The sequence below is a fragment of the Candoia aspera genome, chromosome 16 (assembly GCF_035149785.1).
Source record: "Candoia aspera isolate rCanAsp1 chromosome 16, rCanAsp1.hap2, whole genome shotgun sequence".
Lineage (NCBI taxonomy): Eukaryota > Metazoa > Chordata > Lepidosauria > Squamata > Boidae > Candoia > Candoia aspera.
This window is the reverse complement of record NC_086168.1, coordinates 8,098,403-8,122,922: the sequence shown is the minus strand read 5'-3', so window position 1 is coordinate 8,122,922 and position 24,520 is coordinate 8,098,403. Positions and strand designations below refer to the sequence as shown.

At 47.7% G+C, this 24,520-nt stretch overlaps 1 protein-coding gene across 9 annotated transcripts in view; it reads right to left on the bottom strand.

The window, feature by feature from the left end:
* Positions 1–7,093: 7,093 nt before the first annotated feature.
* Positions 7,094–24,520, bottom strand: part of EHMT1 (euchromatic histone lysine methyltransferase 1) — an 87,677-nt gene continuing 70,250 nt past the window's right edge. For 7 of the 9 annotated variants that reach the window (XM_063316398.1, XM_063316403.1, XM_063316397.1 and 4 more), the window contains 12 exons: positions 24,011–24,133; positions 21,958–22,059; positions 20,553–20,657; positions 19,455–19,609; positions 18,912–19,079; positions 17,835–17,979; positions 16,527–16,604; positions 15,617–15,732; positions 14,986–15,072; positions 12,047–12,125; positions 9,064–9,239; positions 7,094–8,504 (listed from right to left, as the gene is read on the bottom strand). In XM_063316398.1, coding sequence (XP_063172468.1) covers positions 8,300–8,504; positions 9,064–9,239; positions 12,047–12,125; positions 14,986–15,072; positions 15,617–15,732; positions 16,527–16,604; positions 17,835–17,979; positions 18,912–19,079; positions 19,455–19,609; positions 20,553–20,657; positions 21,958–22,059; positions 24,011–24,133 — 1,539 coding nt within the window. In that variant the 3' untranslated portion in view covers positions 7,094–8,299. Of the gene's footprint in view, positions 8,505–9,063; positions 9,240–12,046; positions 12,126–14,985; positions 15,073–15,616; positions 15,733–16,526; positions 16,605–17,834; positions 17,980–18,911; positions 19,080–19,454; positions 19,610–20,552; positions 20,658–21,234; positions 21,618–21,957; positions 22,060–24,010; positions 24,134–24,520 lie in introns of those variants that run through there. The other 2 variants (XR_010068791.1, XM_063316404.1) reach the window with 2 other exon arrangements.

Here is a 24,520-nt window from a genome sequence, read left to right as displayed (position 1 = left end):
CCCTAGCTTTTGTCAATCTATGACTCCCAGCACTGCTAGCCAGCATGGCCAAACATGAGCAATACTGAACTGTGAACCCATGTTGTCCATCCTACGTGCATTTCAACTCCCACAATCCCAAGAACGACCGTGCTAAGTAGAGATCTCTGGGACCAGTCTATGTATTTGGAAGGCAGCCAGTTTAAGAGAGGTCTCCCTACACAAAGTGGTTTACAAACCACAATGACTTATCTTGATACAGCTATTTAATCAGCTGCACACTGGCTTGATGCAACCATCTACCAATGGATAGCAGATTTATTTATTTAATTTTCATCCTGCCTTTATTATTTTCATAAATAACGCAAGGTGGCAAACATATCTAATACTCCTTCCTCCTCCTATTTTCCCCACAACAGCAACCCTGTGAGGTGAGTTAGGCTGAGAGAGGGGGACTGGCCCAAGATCACCCAGCCAGCTTTCAGGCCTAAAGCAGGACTAGAACTCACCATTGCCTGGTTTCTAGCCCAGCACCTTAACCACTAGGCCAAACCGATTTGATGGATGTTGGTTTGACCCAAGGCTTTCCCAGTCCTACCAAGAGATAGTGAGAGTTAAATGTTGGGATCTCTGACACACAAACCAGGCATTCTGATCTTGAGCTATGGACGTTCTTCTACAAATAAGGTCCTCCTTCTAGAACTGCAGCGCAGGAGGTATGGACAGTAGTGGGATACAGTATTTCCTCTTTCCCATGCAACAAGTCTACCACAAACTAAGCTGACCAGAAGTGTCCCATTTCCAACTGCATCAGCCTCCACCAATGACATGCAGAGTGTAAAGATGGCAATCTTGATGGAGATAAGCCAGATCTGTCCCCAGAGGTACAAGGTAAGAAGCAGAACTCAAGCCTGAAGCAGTAGGAGAGGAGGAAACAGCTTTGCCAAACTCCTTAGCTTACAGAGTATGGGGTGGGCGAGTAAAGTACAATTCCACTTCTGTTACATTAGCTGATATAATAAAGCAGTGTTTCTCAACTTGCTGGCTGGGGAATTCTGGGAGTTGAAGGCCACACATCTTCAAGTGGCCAAGGTTGAGAAAACAGTGTAATAAAGTATCTTTAGCCTTCCTTTGGAGTTACTTCCTTGGTTTGGTATATATAGTGGCGCTGACAAATGATGAGAGTCATACTGTAGCACCCCTAGATTGTCTCAGGCTGCCTTCTTCTGAGTAAGGAAAGAGAGGAGAGACAGAACAAACGTCTTCCCTGTCTTCAGCCTCCCTCGCATTTTCCAAGTCAAGAGGAACCTCAGATTTGATCTGATTGCATTCTTTATTCTGGTCATAGACCAGTATAAAGGAACCTCAGAGAAGAGGCTTGTGGCATCTTGCACAAAAACCCATGGTCAGCTTGGAGTGGCTGCTGAAATCCAACCATCCTCCAGTGCCCTCGTTCTCAAGCTGGATAGGCTGCTCAGCCTTTCCTTATTTCCTCTGTCCAAGTGCCAGCATTGCTTGCCAATCAGTTAGCTGCCTGTGCTCTCCCAGTTCATTTCAGTCTTCTGAAGAAGAGTCACAAAGCAAAGAAGAGGGCGGCCTCTAAAAGCAACCTTGGTCTGAGATGTGGCTTGCATACTCAAGATTCCATTCCAGGCAGCCTTTGGAAATGCTAACCATGCTCATAATACAAATCCGGTATTAATCATCATCATCATCCTGGTTGCTCTTGCAAAGCAAGTCACAGACAAGAAAGAGGGCTGTAGGAGAGTGAGCCCTTAGAGATCACATGCCTACTTACAGAAGGAACAGGCCCTGGCAGCACTAGCCATGTGCACCTTTCCCAGAAAAAGATACTTTAAATAAGTGCTTAAGAAAAAAAGTAAAACACAAGACAGGAAACAAAGGGAAGAGACCTTCATCTTCTGAGAAAATCAGTCTAAACCCAAACCACAGCACCAGGATTCCCATGCCACACAAAGCCATCACCCAGTTTGTTTTGCTTTCACAATATCGTATGAAGCAACCACCACCTTGTACCATACAAGCCACAGTCCAAAACCTTCCTTCCCCAATAGCAATCCATTAATAGCTTTGTCTGCAAGGAAGACATTGCTATCAAAACATGAAAGCACCCATATATTGAATTAAAACTGGCTTGGTTGAAACCGGGCCCTCAATTGTGGTGAGCAAAGAGCCTCTGTGAATGAAGCAACTTACTTCACCTGAGAACACTGCTGTGGGTTGAGATCCTCTCCAGGATGTAACTCTTCTGGGGTGAACCCAGTGGTTTGGCAGTGGATAAGAAAATGGCAAAGGTGGCCGGAACTATCATGCACAGGGGATGGAAGAGAGAGAAAGAAAGAAACGCTTCTCCTGGGCCTCAAATCCATCTCCACTGCTGTTAGCTGCTCCATGGCCAAGGAAAGAGTGAAAGGTTGCTGATCTCTCATTAAATGATAAGCCACTCCTGTCTTGATCTTCTCCACCTGGAAGTAGCAGCAGTGGCTTGGGGTTTTGCAAAAGCACCAGCCAGGTTTAAGCAGAATAAGCTGGGTGGGGGAAGCAAATGCAGCAGGATTGGGCTAGCACAGATTGAATACCATTGGGCTTACCTATTCTGCTAAACATGAGTTGCCTGAGTTCCAATGGGCTGGGTTTACACAACATGCTAAGCTGTAAATCCTGGTTTACAAGCTCTAATGGGTGGGTTGACCAGCTGAAATCAAACCAACCTCACTGGGACTTTGTGCAACGCATGAACCCTTCCACTGATCTAAACCATGATACGATGTGTTTGATTTTGGCTTAGTGGATTGTGGGAACACAGTTATGGTGGGTTTATATATGAGTTTATACGGTAGCAGAGCTTAACCCTGGAAGCAAGTCAGCTGTGGCTTGTTAAATAAACTACAGCTTAGCAAAATCTGCACCAAGTTATTGAGGTTTGTAAAAAATGGTTGATGGTTTAATACGTGTGAAACCAGCCTTTTATAATGTCTTGAAGAACTGATTCTTTCCCTAGGCAGTGGCTTGGGTGTTGTTTTTAATGTTCTGAATATGAGTTGCCTCCAGGGCAATGTGTTTTAATGATTTGTTATTTTTTAAAATATATTTTTAATCCTCTGTTAGCAGCCCAGAGTTGCATGGCATGTGGGTGGCTGTACAAATGAAATAACAAATAATGTTGTGATTTATTCATTATGGTTAAATACATCGTGCATAATTTATGAATGCAGTAGTGGTTTGCTGACTATGTCTCAGTTGGCTAAGCTTTAAACTATAGTTAACTGTGATGCTAAGCCCAAAATGCAAACAAACCATAGATTACAAAAATACTAAGCCTTAAATCATAGTTAAGAAACACACAGGCTGGGTTTGACCGATACAGAACCATCTTGTCACTTCCAGAAAACCATCTGAAGAAAGCCCAGCTTTTAAAAATGTTTAATTTTTAATAAGGAATAAAAACCTTCATTTCCTCTTTAAAACCAGCACACTCAAGATGACATATGCAACACTAGCAGATAGAAATTTGAACAAGAAAACAAAGTATCTGGCAAAGTGAATGTTCTAGTTTTAAGGCCACAATTCTATACCCATGTACTTTGAAATACCCCCAGCTGATACCTGGGATTTTGTTTCTATATAGGTATGTTCAGAGCCAGGCACGTATCATTTCCACTATGGGCTTGAAATAATATGGTTCATGTTTTATCTCTCAACCATTTGAGCTTTGCTTCTGGGAAGAATGAAGGATGATCCTGTATTTATTAAACACGAACCTGCTTTTCCATTGGCAAGGCAGTTATATCAAAATCAATATTAACATGCTTTTGAAGTAGGTATCTTAATAGTCACCCAATAGAAGTCAGCTTTGTTGCTGGCAGCTGACCTCCAGAGACTGCAGCTGCAATTCACATTGACAAATAACTTCAGTGAATAGCAAACAACCCACACTATGACTTTGCATGATATCAGAACCCATTCTATGGCTCGCTCAACAAATCATAACTAAAGCAAGCCAGGATATGAGCCCTGTTTCAGTGCATCTAGCCCTGGTTTTGCAAACAGCAGAGTCTGTTCAGTTTCAGCAGCTGAATCTGGATCAGACTTACACCAGGGGTCACACCGGAAAATTCTGGGATGCAAAGCATGTTACTTTCCCATTGGTTGCAGCCCATCGAGGTTGTCAAAGCTTCCCCTGCAGGTCTTTCAAGTTTCCCAGATAACCATCTCTGGATTTTTACTCCCCCACCCCAAACAAGGCTCAAGCAGTGCCACCAAAAGGAAATTAAAAAGACGAGAGTCGCTTTTCTCTCCCGGGGCTGCGGAGATGGAACAGAAGCAGTTATCGGAGAGATGAGCTAATATTTCTTGCAAGGCAAAGTCTTGGGAGTGAGGAAATGGCTTGCCTTTATATAGGCAGACTGAACAATTCTAACCTGCCAAGTTTCTCATAATGTACCAGCCTCAGCAAAATAAGAGTCCAGCAGCTGCGCTTCCATCCAGATCTGTTGGAGATAAACATCTTTCAGCAGCTCGGAGACAACCCCCCTTTGTTTTGCAGGCGATGCACCCCCAGCAAGTAAATAACAGCGATTTCCCAGCCCTATATTTGAAAAGAGGGGTGCATTAGGACTTTGAATTCAGCTCAACTCCTGGTCACTTCGTGAACCTCTAGTTTTCTTGACAACATATATTAGTTTGCCACTGTCTTGCTCATGTGTTTTCAACTTCCCCATTAAACCTAGTCCTGGCATTTTGGGGGGTGGTCTCTCCTCCAAATCCTAACCAAACCCAACCCTGCTTAGCATTTTGAAATCAGCCGAAGTGGGCCAGAGGCAGCCAAGATGTCCCCCAATGCAAGAACGTTGATACTCTCAAAGAAAAGCGAGTCTTTTTTTTTCATTTCTCAGGTTTTAAGTACTTGATCAAAAGAGGAAAGGTGACAAAAAGTGGGACTTTTGAAGCTTAGCGAGAAATAGGGTGATGGGGTGGGGTCAGAGAGAGATTTAGCATGCTGGGCTGAAAATGGATAAGGTGAAATATTTCACAAGCCCATCAAGGTAAATCAAAGGGAGGGAGGGAGGAAGGGAGGGATTTTTGGGGAAGCCATTCTAAGTAAATGCATACAATTCTAAATAGCTGGAGGTATCCTGAAAGACAATTGCTTCTCCACATAGAATGGAAACAGAATCCCTGATACGTGGCCACCTCAGCTTCCTTTAAATACTTGAAGAGGAGAGCATCTCACTGCTTCCCCAATGTCTAGTCAAAATCCACCTGTCTTCTATTTCCATCCATTGGAATGGATGCTTCCTAGAGATGGCAAAGACATTTGAGTCATTCTCTATGTGACAGTCCTTTAGACGGCTGACTACTGCAAGGCTTCCCCTTAAACGTTCTCTTCTCCAAGCTGGAAATTATTTCACATGCACAGCACTTGCCTTCAGGCCTCAACCTGGTCTGCTCTCACCAGACACACTCTGGATTGCCACGTCTTCCTGGAAACGTGGCACTCAGAATTGGACATGGCACTCATCTACATGGAATGGAAAGCCATGACAATCGTATCTAGATCAAGACTGGAGAGTTACTAGGAATGGCCATCTCAAAGCAAATGGTGGCAGAAAATACCCTTCAACCTTTGTTCCCTTTCATGGCTGGCTGCCACTTGCCAATAAGGGCAAAGGATGGGTGAAATGTGAATGGCTGAGCGATTCCTAGGAGCAAAATCCCACTCTGTCCCCTGTCCCCATTTCAAAGATTCAAGTACCTGGAGAAATGAGTTCCAGTCAAGAATTCTGAAGTTATGGCCCCCAACATATTGGTTGCTATTCTTTCCAGGCAGAAAAGGAGATCTTTCACACCAGGTTTGTAGTCTGCTGAGGCTGGACCTATTTTATGCCCTGTGTTTTGTGTGCATCATTTAGAGAACTCTTGTCAGACAAGTAGTTTAAAAATTCAATGAACCACTGGAGCTGGGTGAGCTTGGTTAATAGCCTAAGGCTGCTATTCACCAGGACCAGCTATGCCAGAAGGAAGAGTTTGTGAAGCACCTGCATTTCTGGGAAGATGCACGAACTAGGGAATGACTAGTTAGCTAACAGCCAAAAAGGTGGTGAGATGTGGGTTATTTCTGGTCATCAGCTATAGCCCAAAGGGTCAGACATGACTTGGTGCTTGCACAGGGGACCTTTCACCTTTCACACAGCCTCTCCTAAGAACTTTCCTACCAGAGGCATAACCTAGGCCACTGGGCTCAATACAACCTTAAAAACTAGAAATATAATCCAGAGTGAAATTTAATTCTTCACCATCAGCAGACATGGAAAACAACTGAAAAACATACCCTGACTTGCTGGAATCTGTTCATAGAGAAGTACAACACAAACAATACTTACCCTTGTGCAGCATAAATGTTAGAATTTTAAATTATAAAAGCCTTGATTATGCCTATGAATTGTCCACACTTATATATTATCGGCAAACTCAAAGGCAGAGACCATTGAAAACACAGCTCATTTCTTTGCTGCTAAACAGGCTGAGTCGTTTTGAATCTGATCCTGTTGCTTCAAATGGACAAATTGCTGGTTTCATGACCAACAAACTTGAATATTAAATATTATTTACATTGATGGAATTGCACACCACCACCACCACCGCCACCGGCACCTTGTACTTCCGCTCCAAAAGAATTCCACTCAAGACTGGAAAAGGTGAGCAAAGAATCAAGTTTTTTTTAAAGCACTTTTTTTTATTGATCTCATTGAAAACAGAACAAGGAAATGACAGAGCCGAAAGATGGTGCCCCTTAAAACTGTCCAAACATTTAACAGAAAACAAACAAAACAAAACGAGAGGGGGGGGAATAACACCCGGCAATATGAACGGTCTAGAAGAGATGCACCAGGTGGAAGGGGGAAAAGACCTCAAACCTGATACTGCACTAATTACAGTATTGAAAGATATATGAAAAAAAAAATTAAATGACCTGTTTAGTCACCACGCAAAAGGCGATGACTGATTTATGCTCACTACTTTTTTCTTTTTTTAAAAAAGGGCTTTGTGGGTTTTGTCCCTGCGTTTCATACTAAAATCACTTTGTTCTTTCTTTTTTTTTCTTTTCTTTTTTTCTCCTTTTATTATACAACTGAAATTTGTATTCACGTAGTGAGTAAAAATCACAATAGAATCAGCACCGTGTAGTTGCTCGGGTGAGGAGGAGGACCAGGAGGGTCAGAGGAGACTCGTCCATTCAGCATCCCAGCCCCGTCCTCCCCCCATGCCACCCCCCGATGATAAAAAATAAACTCGGTTCGATCCAACTTCGGCCTCACAACGGGTAGCTTTCGAGGAGAAAGGAACAGAACTGGCCCAGGAAACAGGAATGGCACAAAATAATCTCCTGTTGGCAATCCTTGAGCTGCCCAGTTTGAGCATCAACTTAAGAAATGCCCAAAAAAGGGTTTCTATGAATACCAATTTTCTTAAGAACGCCGTGCCCCCCTCCCGACCCCCGACCCCTCTCTTTTGGAGTTAGTGTCATTTAAAACAAGTTTCCTATACACGTGGTAGAAGAGGCAGGGAAGGAAAAAATAAAATAAAACTCTAAAAAACAAAAACGCTGGGGGGAAAATAAGAATGACCTACCCAAGAACTGGTGTATAACGGAGAAGTCCCGGAAGAATGCCCACCAGGCCTGGGTGAATCGGGTGGAGGGTGGGGAGTGAGTGACAAACAAAGAATTTACCGGATTCAGTCTCTGGTGGGCCCCTGTTCCAAAGGTGCTGCGGTTTCAATCCGCGGGCAGCCGGCAAATGGGTGAGTGGGAGGGAGGGAGGGAGGGAAGATTCGGCCGCAAGTAAAACCGACCCCTGAAGTGTGCCAAGGCAGGCGTGTTGACTTGGAGGCAGACTCACCGCCATCAAGTATTCAGAGTTTTATGATCGCTCAACGGGAGAGCCTCCTTGGTGCGAGCCATCCGCTTAAACGTTCATCTTTCCAACGGGGGGAGGGGAACAGGGCTTGGAGAACACTTATCACATTAAGAGGCGGGATGGGCAGGAAGAGAAAGTCTCCTTCCGCCGCGCCGGAGCCTGTCACAACGTCGAGGCCGCCTTCCCCCTGCCACGTCGCAAGAGCGGAGGGAGGCCGGGTGCGACGCTGCCATCCGTGCCCCAGGGAACCATCACGGCAGATGCGCCAGAGGGTCTGGCCTTGCTGGGAAGGGAGAGGGCAAAACAAAGCGAACGAAAACCATCATCATCGTCGTCACGCCACCGGTGGCTTGGCCTCCGCTTGGGTGGGGCCGGGCTCTTCAGGGAAGCCCTCCAAAGGCAGGTGGGGGCGCCAAGGCTGCCGAACTGGTGTCAGGGAGTCTGTTCTCCGGGGCGTCCTGGAAGGAAGCCGCGCTGGCCTGCCGCTGAGCCAGGACGGCGCTGGAGTGCCTGCATTTCGGCGAGCTGCAGAGACAGCTGAAATACTTGGCCTTGATGTTCCAGAACCTCTCGCCGTAGTCGAACCTGCAGAAATAGAGGCCTGCTGACTCGGGGGATGGCATTGGAAGTTCCTGCCTCGGAAGCGACCCGCAGGTCTGCCCCACACCTGGGCTGCCTTTTTCTGGCCAAGTGCTGGCCAGACAGAAGTGACAGGACAGAAACCACCCAGGCCAGCCTGCCCCAAAGCTAAGGGTCCCAGCGTTTCTGCCCCAATCTCTTTTCTTGGCCTCCTGCAGCTGATCCAGGAAAAGAAAGGCAGAAGGGAGCGAAATTTTGGCTGTCAGGGGCACGCATCCCCCTGCCCCTTTCTCCTTTTTTTTGGCTTGTGATCAGGCTCAAGGTGAGGCCCTGCCAAACAGTACAAGCTTTTCTTTTTGAGAAGCGATGGGAGAAGGGGGAGATTTAAAAATGGATGCGCTGCTTCTACAGCAGGATCCTCTGAACCAGCTTCCCTGAATTAAGGCACAGGGTGCAGCAACGCTCAAGGGGGAAATGAGAAAGGGGGCTACAGGGGTGTGCCCCCACCGGCCTTCTCTCTTTCCGCCCCCTCAGTTTCCATCTCTGCTTCCGGGGCGGGACGTACCCAATTTCTTCTCCCGCCTGTATGTGTCTGCTGCTGAAGAAGGCGATTCTGGGGAAGCGCAGGTCCTGGTGGGACATGAAGACTCGCACGGCAATGAGATTGGGTTCGCAAAAGTGGTTGATGAAGCGGCTGACGTTGCCGTAGAAGCGAGCATCTATGCAGTAGACGTCCCGGTCCTGGGGAAGAGGGGAGGAGGAGGGGAGGGAGGGAAAAATGGGAAAAGCGCTCATTGCTGATGACTTTTAAACACTTTGCACTGCTGCATTATTCATTTTACGATTTGATCTGATGCTGCCTGACTCCAAACAGCTCACAGTGGACCAGACAATAGAAGAACAGAAGCAGCAGCAGCTACGAATGACAAAACCAAATTAGAACAGAAGAGGAAGAGGAAGGAGAAGGAGAGATGATTATGATGATGATGGAGGAGAAGCAGGAGGAGGAGGAGGAGAGCTGGCACACTGCCCAAAACATCCCAACGTCTCACATCCAGCAGATGGGATAGTAACTCCCTCAGCCAAAGACCTGGGGGAGCAACCAGGTTTTTAATGCCCTCTGGGTGCCAATGGGGTTTTAAATATTTTAAAATCATGCCTTCCTACCATAACCAAGAGCCCCACTTCTGGCTGGACATGAGCAAAAGGATTAGTACTTTAAAGCTATTGTGGAAATAATACTACATCGTTTAGGTTTGTGGCAAGGCGGTTCAGTAAAGGAAGGGCTGGCGGGGGCTGGTGCCCTGGGAGTCGAGCATCCTACCTTGTGAAAAATCCCATTTATTATTGCTGCTGTTATTCACTTACAGCCTTCCTCTTCATGGCGTTCTGTCCGAACGAGTTCACAACATAATCCAAGCAAGCAGGATCAAACGGCAGTTTATATTTTATACTGTGAAACTGCAACATGTCAGTTTAGAACTGCTGATAGTCTCTGAGTTTTTCTTTTTTTTTTTTCACTGCGTTGATGCAGGAAAACATTTTGAAAATGTGAAATTGTGTTTTTATGTTCTCACTGTTTTTTTTTATTATTATGATGATCTGGATCCTTTTTCCTGCTGTCTTCATTTCCAAAGCTGGCCTGACTGCTTTGGTCAAACTCTAATCCCCCAGACCCCCATTAATTTCATTTTTATTTTATACCCTGAGTTTCCTCAGGGCAGTGTATAACGCACTCTCTCCTACAATTTTTCTCCACCACAATAATCCTATGGGTCACGTTGGAGTGAGAATGATTGATCCAAAACCCCCCAGCAAGTTTCCATAGCTTCCCACTCTTGTTTCCTGGAAAGATAATCTAATGAAATGAAGACGAAATCCTATTCTACAATTCATATGCTGCTTAGATGTTTTTAGGCTGGAACGGCCTATAGATTTTATAAAATAAGCAAACAACAGCAACAATAAAGCAGCTGTTCATTTCAGGAACCCAACTGGGCACCAACAACACTGCAGATCCGTCATGAGCTAGACCTGCACATCTCAACTTGGCACCCACTCACAGAGGCACTGGGCCATGCCACCAGTCACCCCGATGGACCAGAACGTGGCCTTCCTAGCTGGGGTTGTGGGAGTTGAGGTCCAACGCATCTGGAGGAAGTTGAGCTGGATGGGAGAGTAGCTAAAAACAGCCCACCATGAATTGCCCTTAGAGTTCCTGAGTTGATGCAAGAGTTGAGTACACGTAGGCAACACTGCTTCACACATGCATAACCACCAGAAAAATCCTACGACGAGTTTCTCTGTGCAGCTGGGATGACAATCGCCATGTTCCTTAAACTCAAAGCTGGTACAAGGAACGGGAGCAGCCCCCTCCCGTACAAGAACTCGTGCCAGCCCTGTGGCATGGGAAGTCGTTATGATGTTTTTAGGAACACTGGAACAGAGACCATGACAGCTCCAGGCATCTCCTCTTCCCGTTCATGCTATTGAGCCTGACATCCAATCGTATGAAATCCAGGCCCTGCAGGATGTCCACTTTTTTTGCAAATGAGATGACCAACTTTAAAAAAAAAAGAGCGGGGCGGAGAAAGAAAGGAGCAACGCGTGCTCCTCCAATGGAAGCTAAGGGAACTTTTTGGTATCTCAGCCTGCCAGCACCTCTTGAGGGCTTTGTTCAATTTGGGCAGTACAGGACTCTGCAAAACCAGCAGCCTTGTTTACCTATAAGTCAAATGTTTAAGGCCACCCAACTCAATACAATGATGCTAGCTATAGATTCCCTGCTCAGCTGCTAGGCAAGGTGGAGAAAAGTCTACTGTTTCTGTCATTAACGTTCTTACTGCAGTAGACGATGAAAGCGTGTAGGGGGGTGGGGGGACTGCAGCTATGCAATACCCCAGACAAAAAAAGAAATGATATCCATAGTTCTGCCTTATCTTTCTTGAAGGCAGCCACCTTGCACTCGCTCATTTGTTCTTTCTGGGGACTTAAGTTGTGTTTTTCCTTCCATTAAAGGCCCACTGGAAACCAGCATAGACCTACCAAATGATCAGTGGTGGGGCAGGGGTGCATGAACTAAAATGCAGTCACAAAAAGCTGTTCCCGTACATCTTCCATGGCCAGGATGGCAACCTAGGCTGAAACTATGATTGCCAGCAAGGGCATCTATGCGCAAAAAATTAGGGTTGGTTGAGTCATCTGGCTCTCAGACACCGCTCCAAGATGGTGCTCCGTTTCCTAACATGATCGGGTTTGGCTCCCTGCTTCTCGCCATCCACCAAACCAGCCTTTTTCTAAATCAGCAGCCTGAAAAGGTCTGTCTGCTTCTGTTCCCTTCACCCAAGCCCACTATCAAACCTCTGAGCTTCTCTGCCCCCATTCCACAGGACTTTGCTTTTTAAAAGGCGAGAAGAGCTTCACACACCAGCTCAAAGATTGTTCTGCCCGGTGTAATGGAAGATGGAAGGAGGGGAGGCCGTGGAGGATTCATTTTAGCACTTCTATTTGCCCTTGAAGCCCTTAGCAATTAAAAAAAAAAAACTTACCTTGTTGCCAAGGTCGAAAAGATAGCAATCTTCTTCACGAACATTTGCCTCTGAGTCAGAAATCAGCTCTCCAACGTATCTGCAGGAACAGAACCAAAAAAACTTTGTGTGCGGGGAGGATGGAATACATGATTTTTAATAGGAAAGTAGGATGTAAGGCAGTGACTCCCAATTTTAGCAAGTTCTAAATGTATGGGCTTCAACTCACATCGACCTGCCCCACCAGGTCATGCAGAGAGGGCATGCTGCGGACCCCGTCTGTAAAAGAATTCCATCTGGCGGGGTCCAGGAGGCGGGCCTTCTCTGCAGGAGCTCCCGCCCTCTGCAACATTCTTCCCCCAGAGGTGAGACAAGCCCCCTTGCTCCTGGACTTTCAAAAAAAACTAAAAACCTGGTTCTGCCAGCATGCCTGGAGCGGGAAGGGGAATGGTTATTCCTGGCGATGGCTAGCCCCCTAGAATGGCCCTTTAACGGATTGATACAGAATTTCTCAGTCCACCTGGATTTTATCATATTTTATATTTTTATTCTTTGTTTATATTTATTATTTTTTATAACTGCATTGAATTTTAACATTGTTTTTATTGCAAACCACCCAGAGTCCCTCCTTTGGGGGGAGACGGGTGGCGATAAACAAACAAACTAACTAACTAACTAACTAACTCCCAAAATTCTCAGCAAGGGCCATGCTGGTTGGGAATTCAGGAAGCTAAAGTCTACATATCAGGAAACTGCTATGATTGGGAAACGCAGAGAGACTATTTGAGTCTTTTCAGATGTTTTGAAGTTTGCTTCCCATCAGCCGCAGAGAGAACGACCCAAAAGCAAAGATCTGTGGCAGTTATGGTCCAAAGCACTCCAAAGGTAGGCTGCAAGAAGTCTCTGAGGAGCCCATCAAGAGGACAAAGGCTATGAACCAATCATGATGTAACTATTTGATGGAAGCTGCCTTAGCTTACGCTGGACCGCTGAGTCCACTCACTTGATCTTCTAATTCCCAGAATCCTTCCACCATCTTATCCAGACCACATCTTGCGCATAATCCTTTTAAACCAAAGATGCCAATCATTCCACCTTGCAGGCGTAACTCCTTGTTGACCTTGACATCAAGCCAGCATGAATGGCAGGCATCCTTTGTGACTACCCTCTAGTTTTCTTCACTGAGCTGCTGTGAGGTCACAGAAGGGCTGAGCAATTCAGGTAGGCATACGCTGGCTTGCCTGTGTGAAGCATCTGCCACAGCTCCAGCCCCAGAGCACCTGATGATACTTCAAGACTGCACTGTTCGGAGCAAACCAATCTCACACAGGGATGTGACTGCAAGCAAAATATGGCTAGCGGCTACCAGCAGAGGAGTGTACAGTAATAGCAGCATCCTGACTGCCAAATAGCCACTCTAGAGACGCATGCTTGGCACCCACACAGTGGGCTTCTTCAGTGCCAACTGATCTTCTCAGCCTTTTAACCCAAATCTTTTTTGGTATATGGAAGAGCCTTTGCTCCAGTTGGGCTTGTGCACTTGGTATGTTTGCTTTTAAATTTTTAACCCATTTCACAGGTTTACTACAAACCACCCAGAGACCAGGATAAAAAACAAAGCAAAACTAACAAGAACACCCTGCAACGTTCCTCTGTGCCCTCTGCTGGGATGATGTCATCTGACAGCGGAGGAATCCAGAAAGAAAAACTCTTCATAGCTGCCTTCAGACAAGAGACAAGTATCTTGGCAGCTCTGAAAATCAAGCAAATGTCTTTCGTTTGACACACATCACCGTTGCCTGAGAAGCCTCCTGGTAAAGTTGGCCGCTGCACAATCAATCAACTAAGAGTCAACCTTCAGGTTTTTATCTTGAAACTGAAACTTCAGATTCCCTGGAAGGCATCTTGGAAGGAGCTGCGACTGAACGTTGTTTGAGGGATTAGCTTTTCCAGACTGCCGGTGAGCGGCAAAACACACAATGGGACTTTCATGCAACGGGGAGCTTTAGGTTTCTTTCCCCCTTTTGAACTTGTGTCATCCCTCTGCGTGGCTCATCTTACGTGGCCCTTCTGAAATCAACTGGCTCCCGCACGACCTGAGCTTCCCAACAGACTAGCAAGCCACCGACCGCGTATGGCTTCAAATAAAGCACTACAGTGGAGAAGAAGAGCAGAGACTGTTTTTCATCAACTTGATTAACCCGCAACTCCACTTAAAGAGGTCCACGGGGGGGATATGCATTGCCAAGAAGGGATTTCTGGCTCTAGTTCCTAATCCAGCCAATCTTCCTCTTTCACAAGAGCCTCTGATACTCTCAAACATTCCTCCCTTTTGAGGGAGGCTATTAAGAAAGTGTTGGCTGGTCCAACCGAAGTACCTTTGAGCTGACCCCGGCTGCCTCTCAGAGGTCCTCCAAATGCCACGAAGAGCACGCAGAGGGCCAAAGCTTTCCCCCATGGGCGAAACGGAGCCATGGAGGTTCCACATCGAGCCATCGAGATTATTAGCTTACCAAGGTATCCTCTTCCATGCATCTGCCCAGGACCATTTTAAGCCAGTGCACCATCATCACATCCTGAAGGAAGCCATCAAAATTACCCCATGTCCTACTGCCAAGCTAGGGTCAGACAATCCTTTCCAGAGGTCTAACTTCTTTACCCACAGAAGTCTTCGAAATCTGGCTGCAAACCATTCAGGCCGCTGACCCCAAGTTGTCTGGGTGAAACCCAAGGAAGGGAGCCGAGAGACATCAATCTATACGCTGCTTGGCTTGAGACACGTACATTTTGGGAAATGAGCCATTGGAGGGCCAAATCTGGAAGCATCCGGAAGAGCTTGTATGTTGTACATGATTAAGGCACCTTGTTTCTCCTAAGAAAGCCTGAACAGAAGGAGAAGTCTGCCCCCCAACATCACATCCTTGCTCCCTCGTCCAGGGGTTGAAAGAGAAGGCACTCACTCGCACACAAAGGTTCCCAGCGGAATGTCTTGCATCGTCCTCACACCCCAGCCCATCTTCCTCGTCCGGAAAAGTTGTAACCTCGCCCTGGAAGAGAGCAGAGAGGCAGCCCCATGAGGCTCTGTGATACCAGTGGGCGTGAACTCTGGTCAGAGAAATGGCCAGTTTGATTTCTACAGGTGGGGTTTCCAGCCAAAGGCAAGGGGGATAATTCATAAAAGAACCAGTTCCGTGGCCATCTTGGCCAAGTTCTACAGGACTCATTTCAAGCCATATGATGCCCTCAGCCAAATCCTGGTGGGGACTTCTAGTTTTGGAGACCAGATTTGGAGTGAGATGCTGAGACTTTTTCCAAACCTTGACTTGGCGTGGCCCCTCCATGTCCTTTCCCCAGCTGAATCAAGGAAGGGCCACGTGCTTTTGTTTGCACTTTCAAAATCTGATTTTACAAAGTGATTCGTTTCCCATCCCCCAATTCAGCCAAAACTAGTATTGGCTACATGGAGCTACTGTGTGTGTGCATGTGTGCATGCGCACATGTGCAAATCCAGGTACTAAGGTTTCTAGCCAAAACTGAGCTACTGAAACACCAAAGGGAGGGATCAAAAGGAGGAACATCTGAACGTCTCACCGGAGGCCGTTTTGCACCACCCGATTTCGGCAGGTCCTCCAACAGGAACAGGCGTGGTTGCACTCGAAGATGAGTGGCGGCTCAGCCGTGTTGAATTCTGGCAAGAGCCGTCCATCCTGTGCAGGAGAAAAGGGAGGTTTTAGCTGTACATCTGTTGGCAAGGAGAGCTGCATGTTGTCCCCAACAGAAGGGAATTCTTGGTTTATGGTCCCATACCAATGAAGCCCTTTGCCCCCTCGCCCGAGGCGGCTCAAGGCCAAATATAGTGGAACCTCAACTTAATGGACCCCTTAAGGGCCCTGATTTCTCTCTGGATGTGTCCCCCCCCTGCAAGTAAGAGACAAACCCACTGCTCCCGAAGTAGACCCAACGAAGCATCTACATATATTTATCCACAGAGATTTACGTCATTTGTGCAAAGACGTCATTATGCGAATGATTCAAATGAAGTGTTGTGTGGCGATTTACGTCATTCGCTGAATGACGTAAACCATGGCAGAGGATCGATTTGCGATTCTGCCGACGCTCAGGAGCGAGGGGCGCGTCCTCCCCCCAGCTGATCCATCAGAACAAGCCTCCACGGCATAAACATTTTAGGTAAAATAAAAATCAGAGGTAAACCCAGCGGCCTGAGGTTTTCAGCAAAGCTGCCCAACTCCTCCCCTCTTCTTGCTTTCTCACAACTTAATTGCCTGAATCCTTGCTCGCAGATGTTCTCCAGGAGTCGGTCTCCAGGACAACAAATTGACATTAGCCCTATTTAACCCTGTTTTCCGTACTCCCCTTTCTGCCACCCATATGGGAGCTCCAGGGCACCACGGCTGGAAGACCAGGGGAGAGAAATCAAGCAACCCCTTCCCCGTCACCCCCCAGAACTCCCCAGATGAAAACGCCTGCGCAAATTCCTCACCCGGTCATACCAGCAGCGCATACTGAGCTGTCCGCACATGCACTTACTGGAGGAACAGTCATCTATGCACACACAGTACTGCAAGCAAAGAAACAAAAACCAGAGTCACTGGAGTGGGTTCAACTACTTAAGAGGCTCTGCAGTTTGGATACAGGGGCAGAGCTAACCAAAGGCAAACTGTCATGGTCTCTGGCCAAGAAGTCCTAATTCAAGTGGCCAGGGCTGAAATAACAACAACAACAAGAAAGAAAGAAGGGCATTTATTCTGGATGAGATTTGCATCCTATCCTTGGAAGGGATGGAAGAGAGACTGGGCACATCCTTCATCAAGAACGTGATGCAGAGGTTGACTCAACCACTCACGTTCTTCTGAGATGTCTCCTGGACCACCTGCCCCCTAGGGTTTCTCACCCTGCTTATGTGTAAAGGCTCAAGGTAGCCATAATCAGGTACCTTGTTTTTCCTACTAAGTAAAACATTGATGAAAACTCAATGGAAGTTGCAAAATGCTGGGCCAGAGCCATCAGGATTAGAGAAGTTGGGTCTGACTAGGTCCACAGTCCCCACCCTGGATTACGCAGCTCTATAAGCCATTATTGCTTATTATTCCTATCGTTTCTAATGTTATTTTACTTTTTTCTCTTTTTATATTTGCTTCTTAGTAGACCACTCTCTGCTTTATCTACTTCCTGATGGTCCGCCATTTTTCAAATGCCTTTATTAGGTTTCACACACTCAGCTGGCATCCTGCCATCATGTTCTTCTTGGCACAACTCTTCACTACAGGATTTGTTTTTCTTTTAAGGGGCCTCCAGATGCTAACTGCTGTCTTTCTCTGGTTTAAAGCAAGAAAATACGCTCTAGGGCATGCCCCACCGAAGGAAAGCAAATCCTTTCAAAGGATTTGAGCATGCAGAAGTGGTGTCCTGGCATCTCTCCTTATTCAGGAGATTCAAATCCGCAAGCAGGACAATTCCAAAAGGAGGGGACCGACCACAAGGAGGGGACCGAGGCTCTTCCATGTGGTGCTCGACCCCTGCTCCCATCAGAGTCAACTGTGATGGGTGATGGAAGCTGCTGCTCAGGAAGATCCATCAGGCCTGCAGCCCATTGATGGAGGAAGGGAGAATGGAGGGTGTTAATTTCTATTGTGACTGCTAGGAGGAGAAAGAAACGGAGGAAATACAGCTGGTCATCTCTGACCAGCTGTATTTACCCATGCAGCTCCAGTGAACTGGGGGAGGGAGGGAGGGAGGGGATCAGGGAGGGAGGGAGGGAGGGGCACGTAGTACTGCAACAGTCTGGCACCTGCAAATGAGTGATGTTCCTGTCCACGTTCATGGGGGAAGTCACGCAGTTCTGGGAAATGTATTTGTAGTTGACAGGGCACGGCTCGCTGTCTACAGAATTGATGCACGGAATCGGGATTCGCTCATAACCCCGGGCGATGTCTCTGTCACAGAAGGGAGAAGAGAAAGAACTGCTCTAAAAGCAAGCAGCTGCGCAGGCACACAGGTGAAACACGCAGCCTTGTGTCTGAAGACTCCCCCCTTGCCGCATTCTAAAGTCAGGAGAGGTGGCTTCAGGCCATTCGACCCGGATTCTAAAGTCAGTCCGTCGTTGCACCCAACTCCTTCGGGCAGCTCCTCTCCCTGAACTGCTGTCCAGCAACAGCTCTTCCCCCAAACTGCAGCCAAGGGAGAGAAAAGGGGTGGTAGAAAATTCCCTTGGCTTTGCTGAAAACCCAGATGAAACAGCAACTGATGCCTCATTCTGGTTCACACTGGGCGGGTTGAGACAAGGGGGCGGGACACCAGCGATTCAGGGCCGGCCTCCCACACCCGAAAGCAAATTAAGCAAGGCACAGGATCCCCCAAGGAGGCCGCATGTTAAAAATCCAGGATCTAGAACTAGCTCACTCCCTTTTGGCTGCAGGCACCAGCTAGATGCTTGCCGGTCATCCAAGCTTCATCTCGCTTTGCTTCCAACCCACCAATCCCACCAAATCAATCAGCCCAAAATACGACATATGAGCTGGCAGGAGCTGATGCTGAAAATCCAAAGCTGGAAGGACCCACTGAGGTTGCTAATGAGAGCAGGCAGCTCTGCTCTTTAAAGAGTTTGATTGAATCCAAGGGACTCTGCCCAAGTTGGCCATGGATGCTCTTCAGCTGGGGGAGATTGGTAAAATCCCTGCCTGCCCTGTCCTTTTTAAAATTTTGCTTTCATGGGAGATTCCCACCTACCCTGGGTCGAGTGGAAAGACCAGCAGCCCAGCCTCCATCTCCTAAGAGGATGGGGGGCTTCTCTCCAAAATTTGGGGGACAGGAGAAAAGCAGGCAGCACAACTTTGGTTGGCCTGAAACTTAAGGCAGGCTGTCACACCTGCTTAGTATCTTCTCCACCTGGGCGGGTTTCTCTGGAGCTGATTCTTTCAGTGTCTTGTTCATCTGTAAAGTGACCCAGACTTGGGAGTTGAGGCTCGAGCACTGCAGCGGAGTCTCGCCCTCCTTGTTTTTCAGGGCAACGTCCGAGCCGCGGGAGAGAAACAGTCTGCCAGGAAAGGAGGACAACGTCACAGAGAGAGAAGGGACTGAACTCAGCAGCAGCCAGCTGGCATTTGACCTTCGGGCTGTCATCGTGGCTGGAGCTCATGCCCTGCCCCTAAGGTGTCGCAGACAAGTCCTGGGAATTGGCGCAGCCGCAAGGCCAGCAAAGCGAGCTTAGCCAAATCCTCTCTCTGACCCCAGCAAGAATCGCCGCTGATTTGAAAAGTGGGATTGGGGCAAAGAAAGCAACAGGCTTCTTTTAATGTCCTAAGCAGGGGAAAAAAGCATCTTTTCCCCCTCCAGTTTTTTTAGTGCCCAGCTTGGGGAGAAGAAAACAATAGCGGGAGGGGAAGACCCCCCCCCCCAGTTCTGTACTTACACTACACACTCATAGCGGTTCTCCCGGGCTGCAATGTGCAAAGGAGAATCTCCATGAATGTTCACCGCGTGCAAGTCGCATTTAGCAGCCAGGAGGATCTCGGCAATGTCGACGCACCCAGAGAAAGCAGCCCAGTGTAAACAAATATTCTGCTCCTGGAAAAGAGACATTGGGGGAGGTGGAAGGGAAGGGAAGGGAAGGGGCAGTCGAGCCTTGCCTGCCTGCCTGTCACTTGGGGGAACACCCCCCATTCCTAAGATCTTCCCTCCTCCGAATTCTGTGGGCTGCCTTCTCTAGATGGCTCAGCTTCCTTCCAGACAGGGAGATCCCAGCAACAGCCACTTCCAAGCTCCCTGAGAAAGGGAAGGGGGGGAGACCCAAGCCCTCCCCCGCTTTCCAGGGACTGCCCTCCCCCGCTTTCCAAGGACAGATGATTCATTTGTTTGCAAGCCACAGCACGCTCAGGGTGCATCCCCGGGGAAATGCCACAGATGCAGAGGGAAAGGTGTCGGAGCCAAGCAGCCGGATCGAGAAGCGTAGGAAAGCCCTTGGAGATCTCCAGATGACACATCCCTCTAGGGCAGCCAGCGCAGACAAATTTGGAGGGCAGAAAGAAAGGAGCTGCAGAACACGTGTAAGCATGGGTCCCCGGCCAGCAGCTGCCTGCAGGCCACGGTTAAACACTTTATTCTGCTCCTCCTCTTTCCCTCAAACCCTGCAAGTTTATGAGGGCTGATCCGTTTGGCAGAGAAAGGGTTTATTCTCAAGTCTAGGGATTCTTGGAGTCTAGGGGTTCTCAGTTCTGGCCTCACCTGAAGTTCAGCCTGGCCACCCCTCCAAGTCTTGCAAAGAAGGAATGGCAGGAGAAAAATACTCTTTTACAAAAAAGGAAACCAGCCACCCTCTTTTCCCTGCCTTACTGCTAGACTGAAATTGCACATAACGTTTCTTTCTCCCCATCTGCCGCCTTCCCTCAACCTTAAATTGATCCAGCACTGAAACACCACAGCACTTCCACTTGCTCCCTCTGATGGCCTGGTTCCCTAGTCTGAGTTGGGTTGTCACTAAAATGATGGGTTTCAGCCCCACCCAACTTACATTATCTCGGATGTTGATGTCAGAGCCTTTGGACAACAGCAGCTTCACCAGCTCCACGTGTTTGTACTCCGTAGCCCAGATCATTGGTGTCCAGCCTCCGTCATCCTGGGAACAAAGGAACACCAGTTGATCAGATCCCAAACCCTGAAGTTCCATGGAGTTGGACAAGATCAAGGAAGCAAGGGGTACACAGATTTCAGGATGGACCTTTAAAGCTAGTCTGGGGCAACAATCAATCTTGAAAAACTGGAAGTTGCCAGCCTTGCTTACAGTGACTTCATTACAGTAGAGTCTCTTTGAATACTCTGAAGCCTTTCTTCCCAGATTTCTTTCCACGTGGGCTAAGCTGACATTTAGGAGATAAGCTGCCAACAGATTTGCTCTCAATTCCTTCATTGTTTATATTTACCCTCCCTTCCTTTCCTTTCCCTGCCTCCCCCCAATCTCTCCCAATCTCTTTCTACCCAACCTGCACCATTACTGGTCCCCAACCTCAAGCCTTTGTACATATGGAGTTGCCAGGGCAAAACCTGGAATAAAAGCAAAGCAGAGGAGGTGAAAGGAAGGCAGGGTGAATGCTCTGTCTTGATGTTTTTATGAAAATTTCCAAGGACCAACAAGTGTTACGGGACTGATGACCCCAACATGACACTGCCTACTCTGGAAATGGAATATTATGGTATGGGGAAAGTTGCAAGGGCTTTAGGAGGCCACGTGGATCCTGATGGCATTTTTAGAAAATCAAAGGGTGGGCGACTGCCCACCAAGTCTTAGTTTAGGAGGACACTCATGTGCCAAGCAAAAAAGTCCAAAGTAAGAGGTGTCCCTCTATCATTACCTTTCTGATAAATAGGAGCTTGGTGATGAGCTGTGCCACCCATGGCAACTAGTCTGCATCCAGGCAGCCCCCTCCAAGCCCAATGTTTTCAGCCCTGCCCACTCTGTAAGGGCTCAGGAGGCCACAAATGGGGTGCTAGGAAGTTGAGGGCAAACCGTGGTTGGCCCGTTCCTGTCCTGCAACCACACCAGTCTATTTTCATCATGTGCTGATTCTGGTGGAAAGGCCTGGAGAAGGCCAAACAAACAAAACAAAGGGGGGGAGGGGGGAGAAATGTCCTTTCGGTGACTCATATAACAACCTGAAATGCCTTTGTTGCAAGGCAACTGCAAGCATCAGAGACAAGGAGAATGCGTGGGCTTCATTAATTCTGGCTGTAACGGATCCCAGAGTAAGGCAAAGTCTTCTGGGCTGACTCCCATCAGCTTCCAAAAGCTGGGCAAGGGGAAAGGGCGAGCGGGCCTACAGTCCCAGCCACCTGGAGCATACAAAGCTGTTCTACCAAGAGGAATGTGCATCCTGACATATCTGCAAACGCTTGTCCCACCCAGAAGGGAAGCAACTTACTTGACAGTTGACATCCATTTGTTCATTGGATAGGAGGTACTGCACCACATCGTAATGGCCCTTCTTGGCCGCCAGGTGCAAACAGGTGGATCCTTCGGCATCCTAAGCCAAAACAGGTAACCAGGTAGAGGTGTCAGCAGAGCCAGGAGGAGGATCAGAAGGTGTGGAAAACCATACACCGTTGATGGTGTGATAAGGCAGCTCAACAACCACATGCCAGGTTTTTGATAACCCCCTGCCCCCTCCCCCAATTCTGCAGCTTCCAAGTAGCCCCCCTTGGCAGGCAGTTAATGAATAGCAGCCACAGGTGGGTGTTTCTGCAGTCAAGGCACCAGGCTAGAAACCGGGAGATTGTGAGTTCTAGTCCTGCCTTGGACAGGAAGCCAGCTGGGGGACCTTGGGCCAGTCCCTCTCTCTTGGCCTTGGGAAGGCAGTAAGGGCAAACCACTTCTAAAATCTTGCTAAGAAAACTGCAGGAACTTGTCCAGGCAGTCACCAGAGTCAACACTGACTTGAAGGTACCCACCCTCCCAAATCCTCCCTACAAGTGAAAAACCCATCAAGAAGGTAGGTTCCAACCCATCTCTCTTCCTGCTACATTAGATTTCTTCTAAAACCAAGTAGAGAACCTACTTCCTTGGGCTTTTGAGTGACGTGCCTGAGACAAACAGGAGGCAATGTCAGGGAGCAGGGCAAAAAGGAAATCTGGTCTTTAAATTGAATTAAATGCAGTTCATAGGATTATACTTCTAGCCATCTCCTCTTCTGCACATGAAAAAAGTGCAACCTCTAGAAGGGCACCCCAAGCTTGGGGTGGGCTGCATCCAGCCCTGGGGTTGTGCAATCCTGAAGGAGAGGGTCTCCCAAAAATGTCCTCCTGCCCCCAGGAGCATGAAGAGCTTCAAGTCCCTTCTCCCATCATCCTCTGCAGCACCATCCTTGCGCCTGACTCCATGGGAATCAAGGATCCGCCCTAGCTTGCAAGGCAAGGTGCCTCCATCTTTTGACAACAGGAGACCTCCACGGCATTCCTATTGTTATCCTTACTCAGCAACAATTAAATCAACCCACACAGGCTGCCTCTTTTGTAAAGGGCTGCTGCTTCTCCTTCAAGGATGATTAACATACTACAAGGAAAAAATAATACAGACGAATAACCATTTAACCAGCCTAATTTGACATGCAACGTTAATTAACCTCGGCCGAGATCAAGAAGCTGTGGTTTTGGTTTCATCTGAAAGAAAAGGAAGCTTTTCTCAACTGCAGATCGCTAATATTCTCCAGTGGGCCAATCTGGGATTCAGGGACCTCAAGTATACTGTCTGCAGCTTAGGGGCAAAGAAGATCCTTGGTTATTAGCCAAGGGTTTGGGGCAGGTGATTTCTGGCTGGTAATCTATTGCTGGCCAAATGATTTTCACTGCTAAGCAAAAGGAGTGCTCTGTTTTTTCGTTTTTGTTTCTAACGTTAGCTTGCTTAGGAAGCGGTCAATGCCATTCCTGTGAGAGTCAAGGGACCGAAACCCAGGCTCCTGAGTCAACACGTCAAGCAGCATTGCAAAGCCACCTCGAACGCATTGGCTGCATATCCAAACTCTCACCGCATTCAACCTGTTTGTCAGTTGGCAGGTAGAACTTGCAAACCTATTTCCTGGCACCGCCTCAGTTCTGAGACAGCCGTGAGCAGGTTTTAGGAGTGCATATATTCACCCTTGGGGTGTGCTGAGATCTCATGATGGCCTGTCAATGCTGAATTTCAAAACCTTGAGACAGGAGTACAGAGCTTGTCCACATGGGGCATCCTATAGGGAGACCGAATTCTCCTATGCCGGAGCATTTGGGAGGCATCTAGGGCTGAACTGCTGCATCAACAGCTGTGCAACAGCATTATCTTCAACCCAACTGCTCTCAGAAGAAGTTCCCACTTGATGCTACGCTGAAAAGTGTTTTTCTTGGCAGGTTATGTGAATGCATTATTTGTGGTTTGCAAACCAGGTTCGCACCCATTGTGGCTCATCCAGGAAATCAAGTTTAAGAAAACAAACAAAGCATTACCTTGGGGTCTACCAATGCTCCAGCCTTAATGAGGTATTTCACAGTTTCCAGATGGTTATTCTCTGCTGCTTCCATAAGGGGGGTCCTCTGGTCCTGAGAACAGGTGTCTATGTTAGCACCAGCCTGTGCAGACGTACACATGCACGTAAGAACACAAAGAAAGAATCAGTTAGTATCTTTATAACTCAGACAACTGAGTTGCTAAACAGCCCACCAGACATACCGATTGGGGTCATACATCACACTAAGCCATAATGAGATTTGCTAGTTTGTGGCTTAGTGATGTTGTGCAGACTCTGCCACTTGCTCTACAAAACGCGGATAGACACAACCAATGTTCCTTATGGGTTCTGGAGCTGCACGGAACCCATAAAGACATTGCTGTTGTGGAATTGCAGTTTCTCTGTCTCTTCTTTTGCTTTTCTTTTAGAAGCGCAAGATGACACACACAGTTCTCTGACTGGCCCCTACTGTTTCCTCACAAGAGGCCTACTGAGTGGGCCAGTCAGA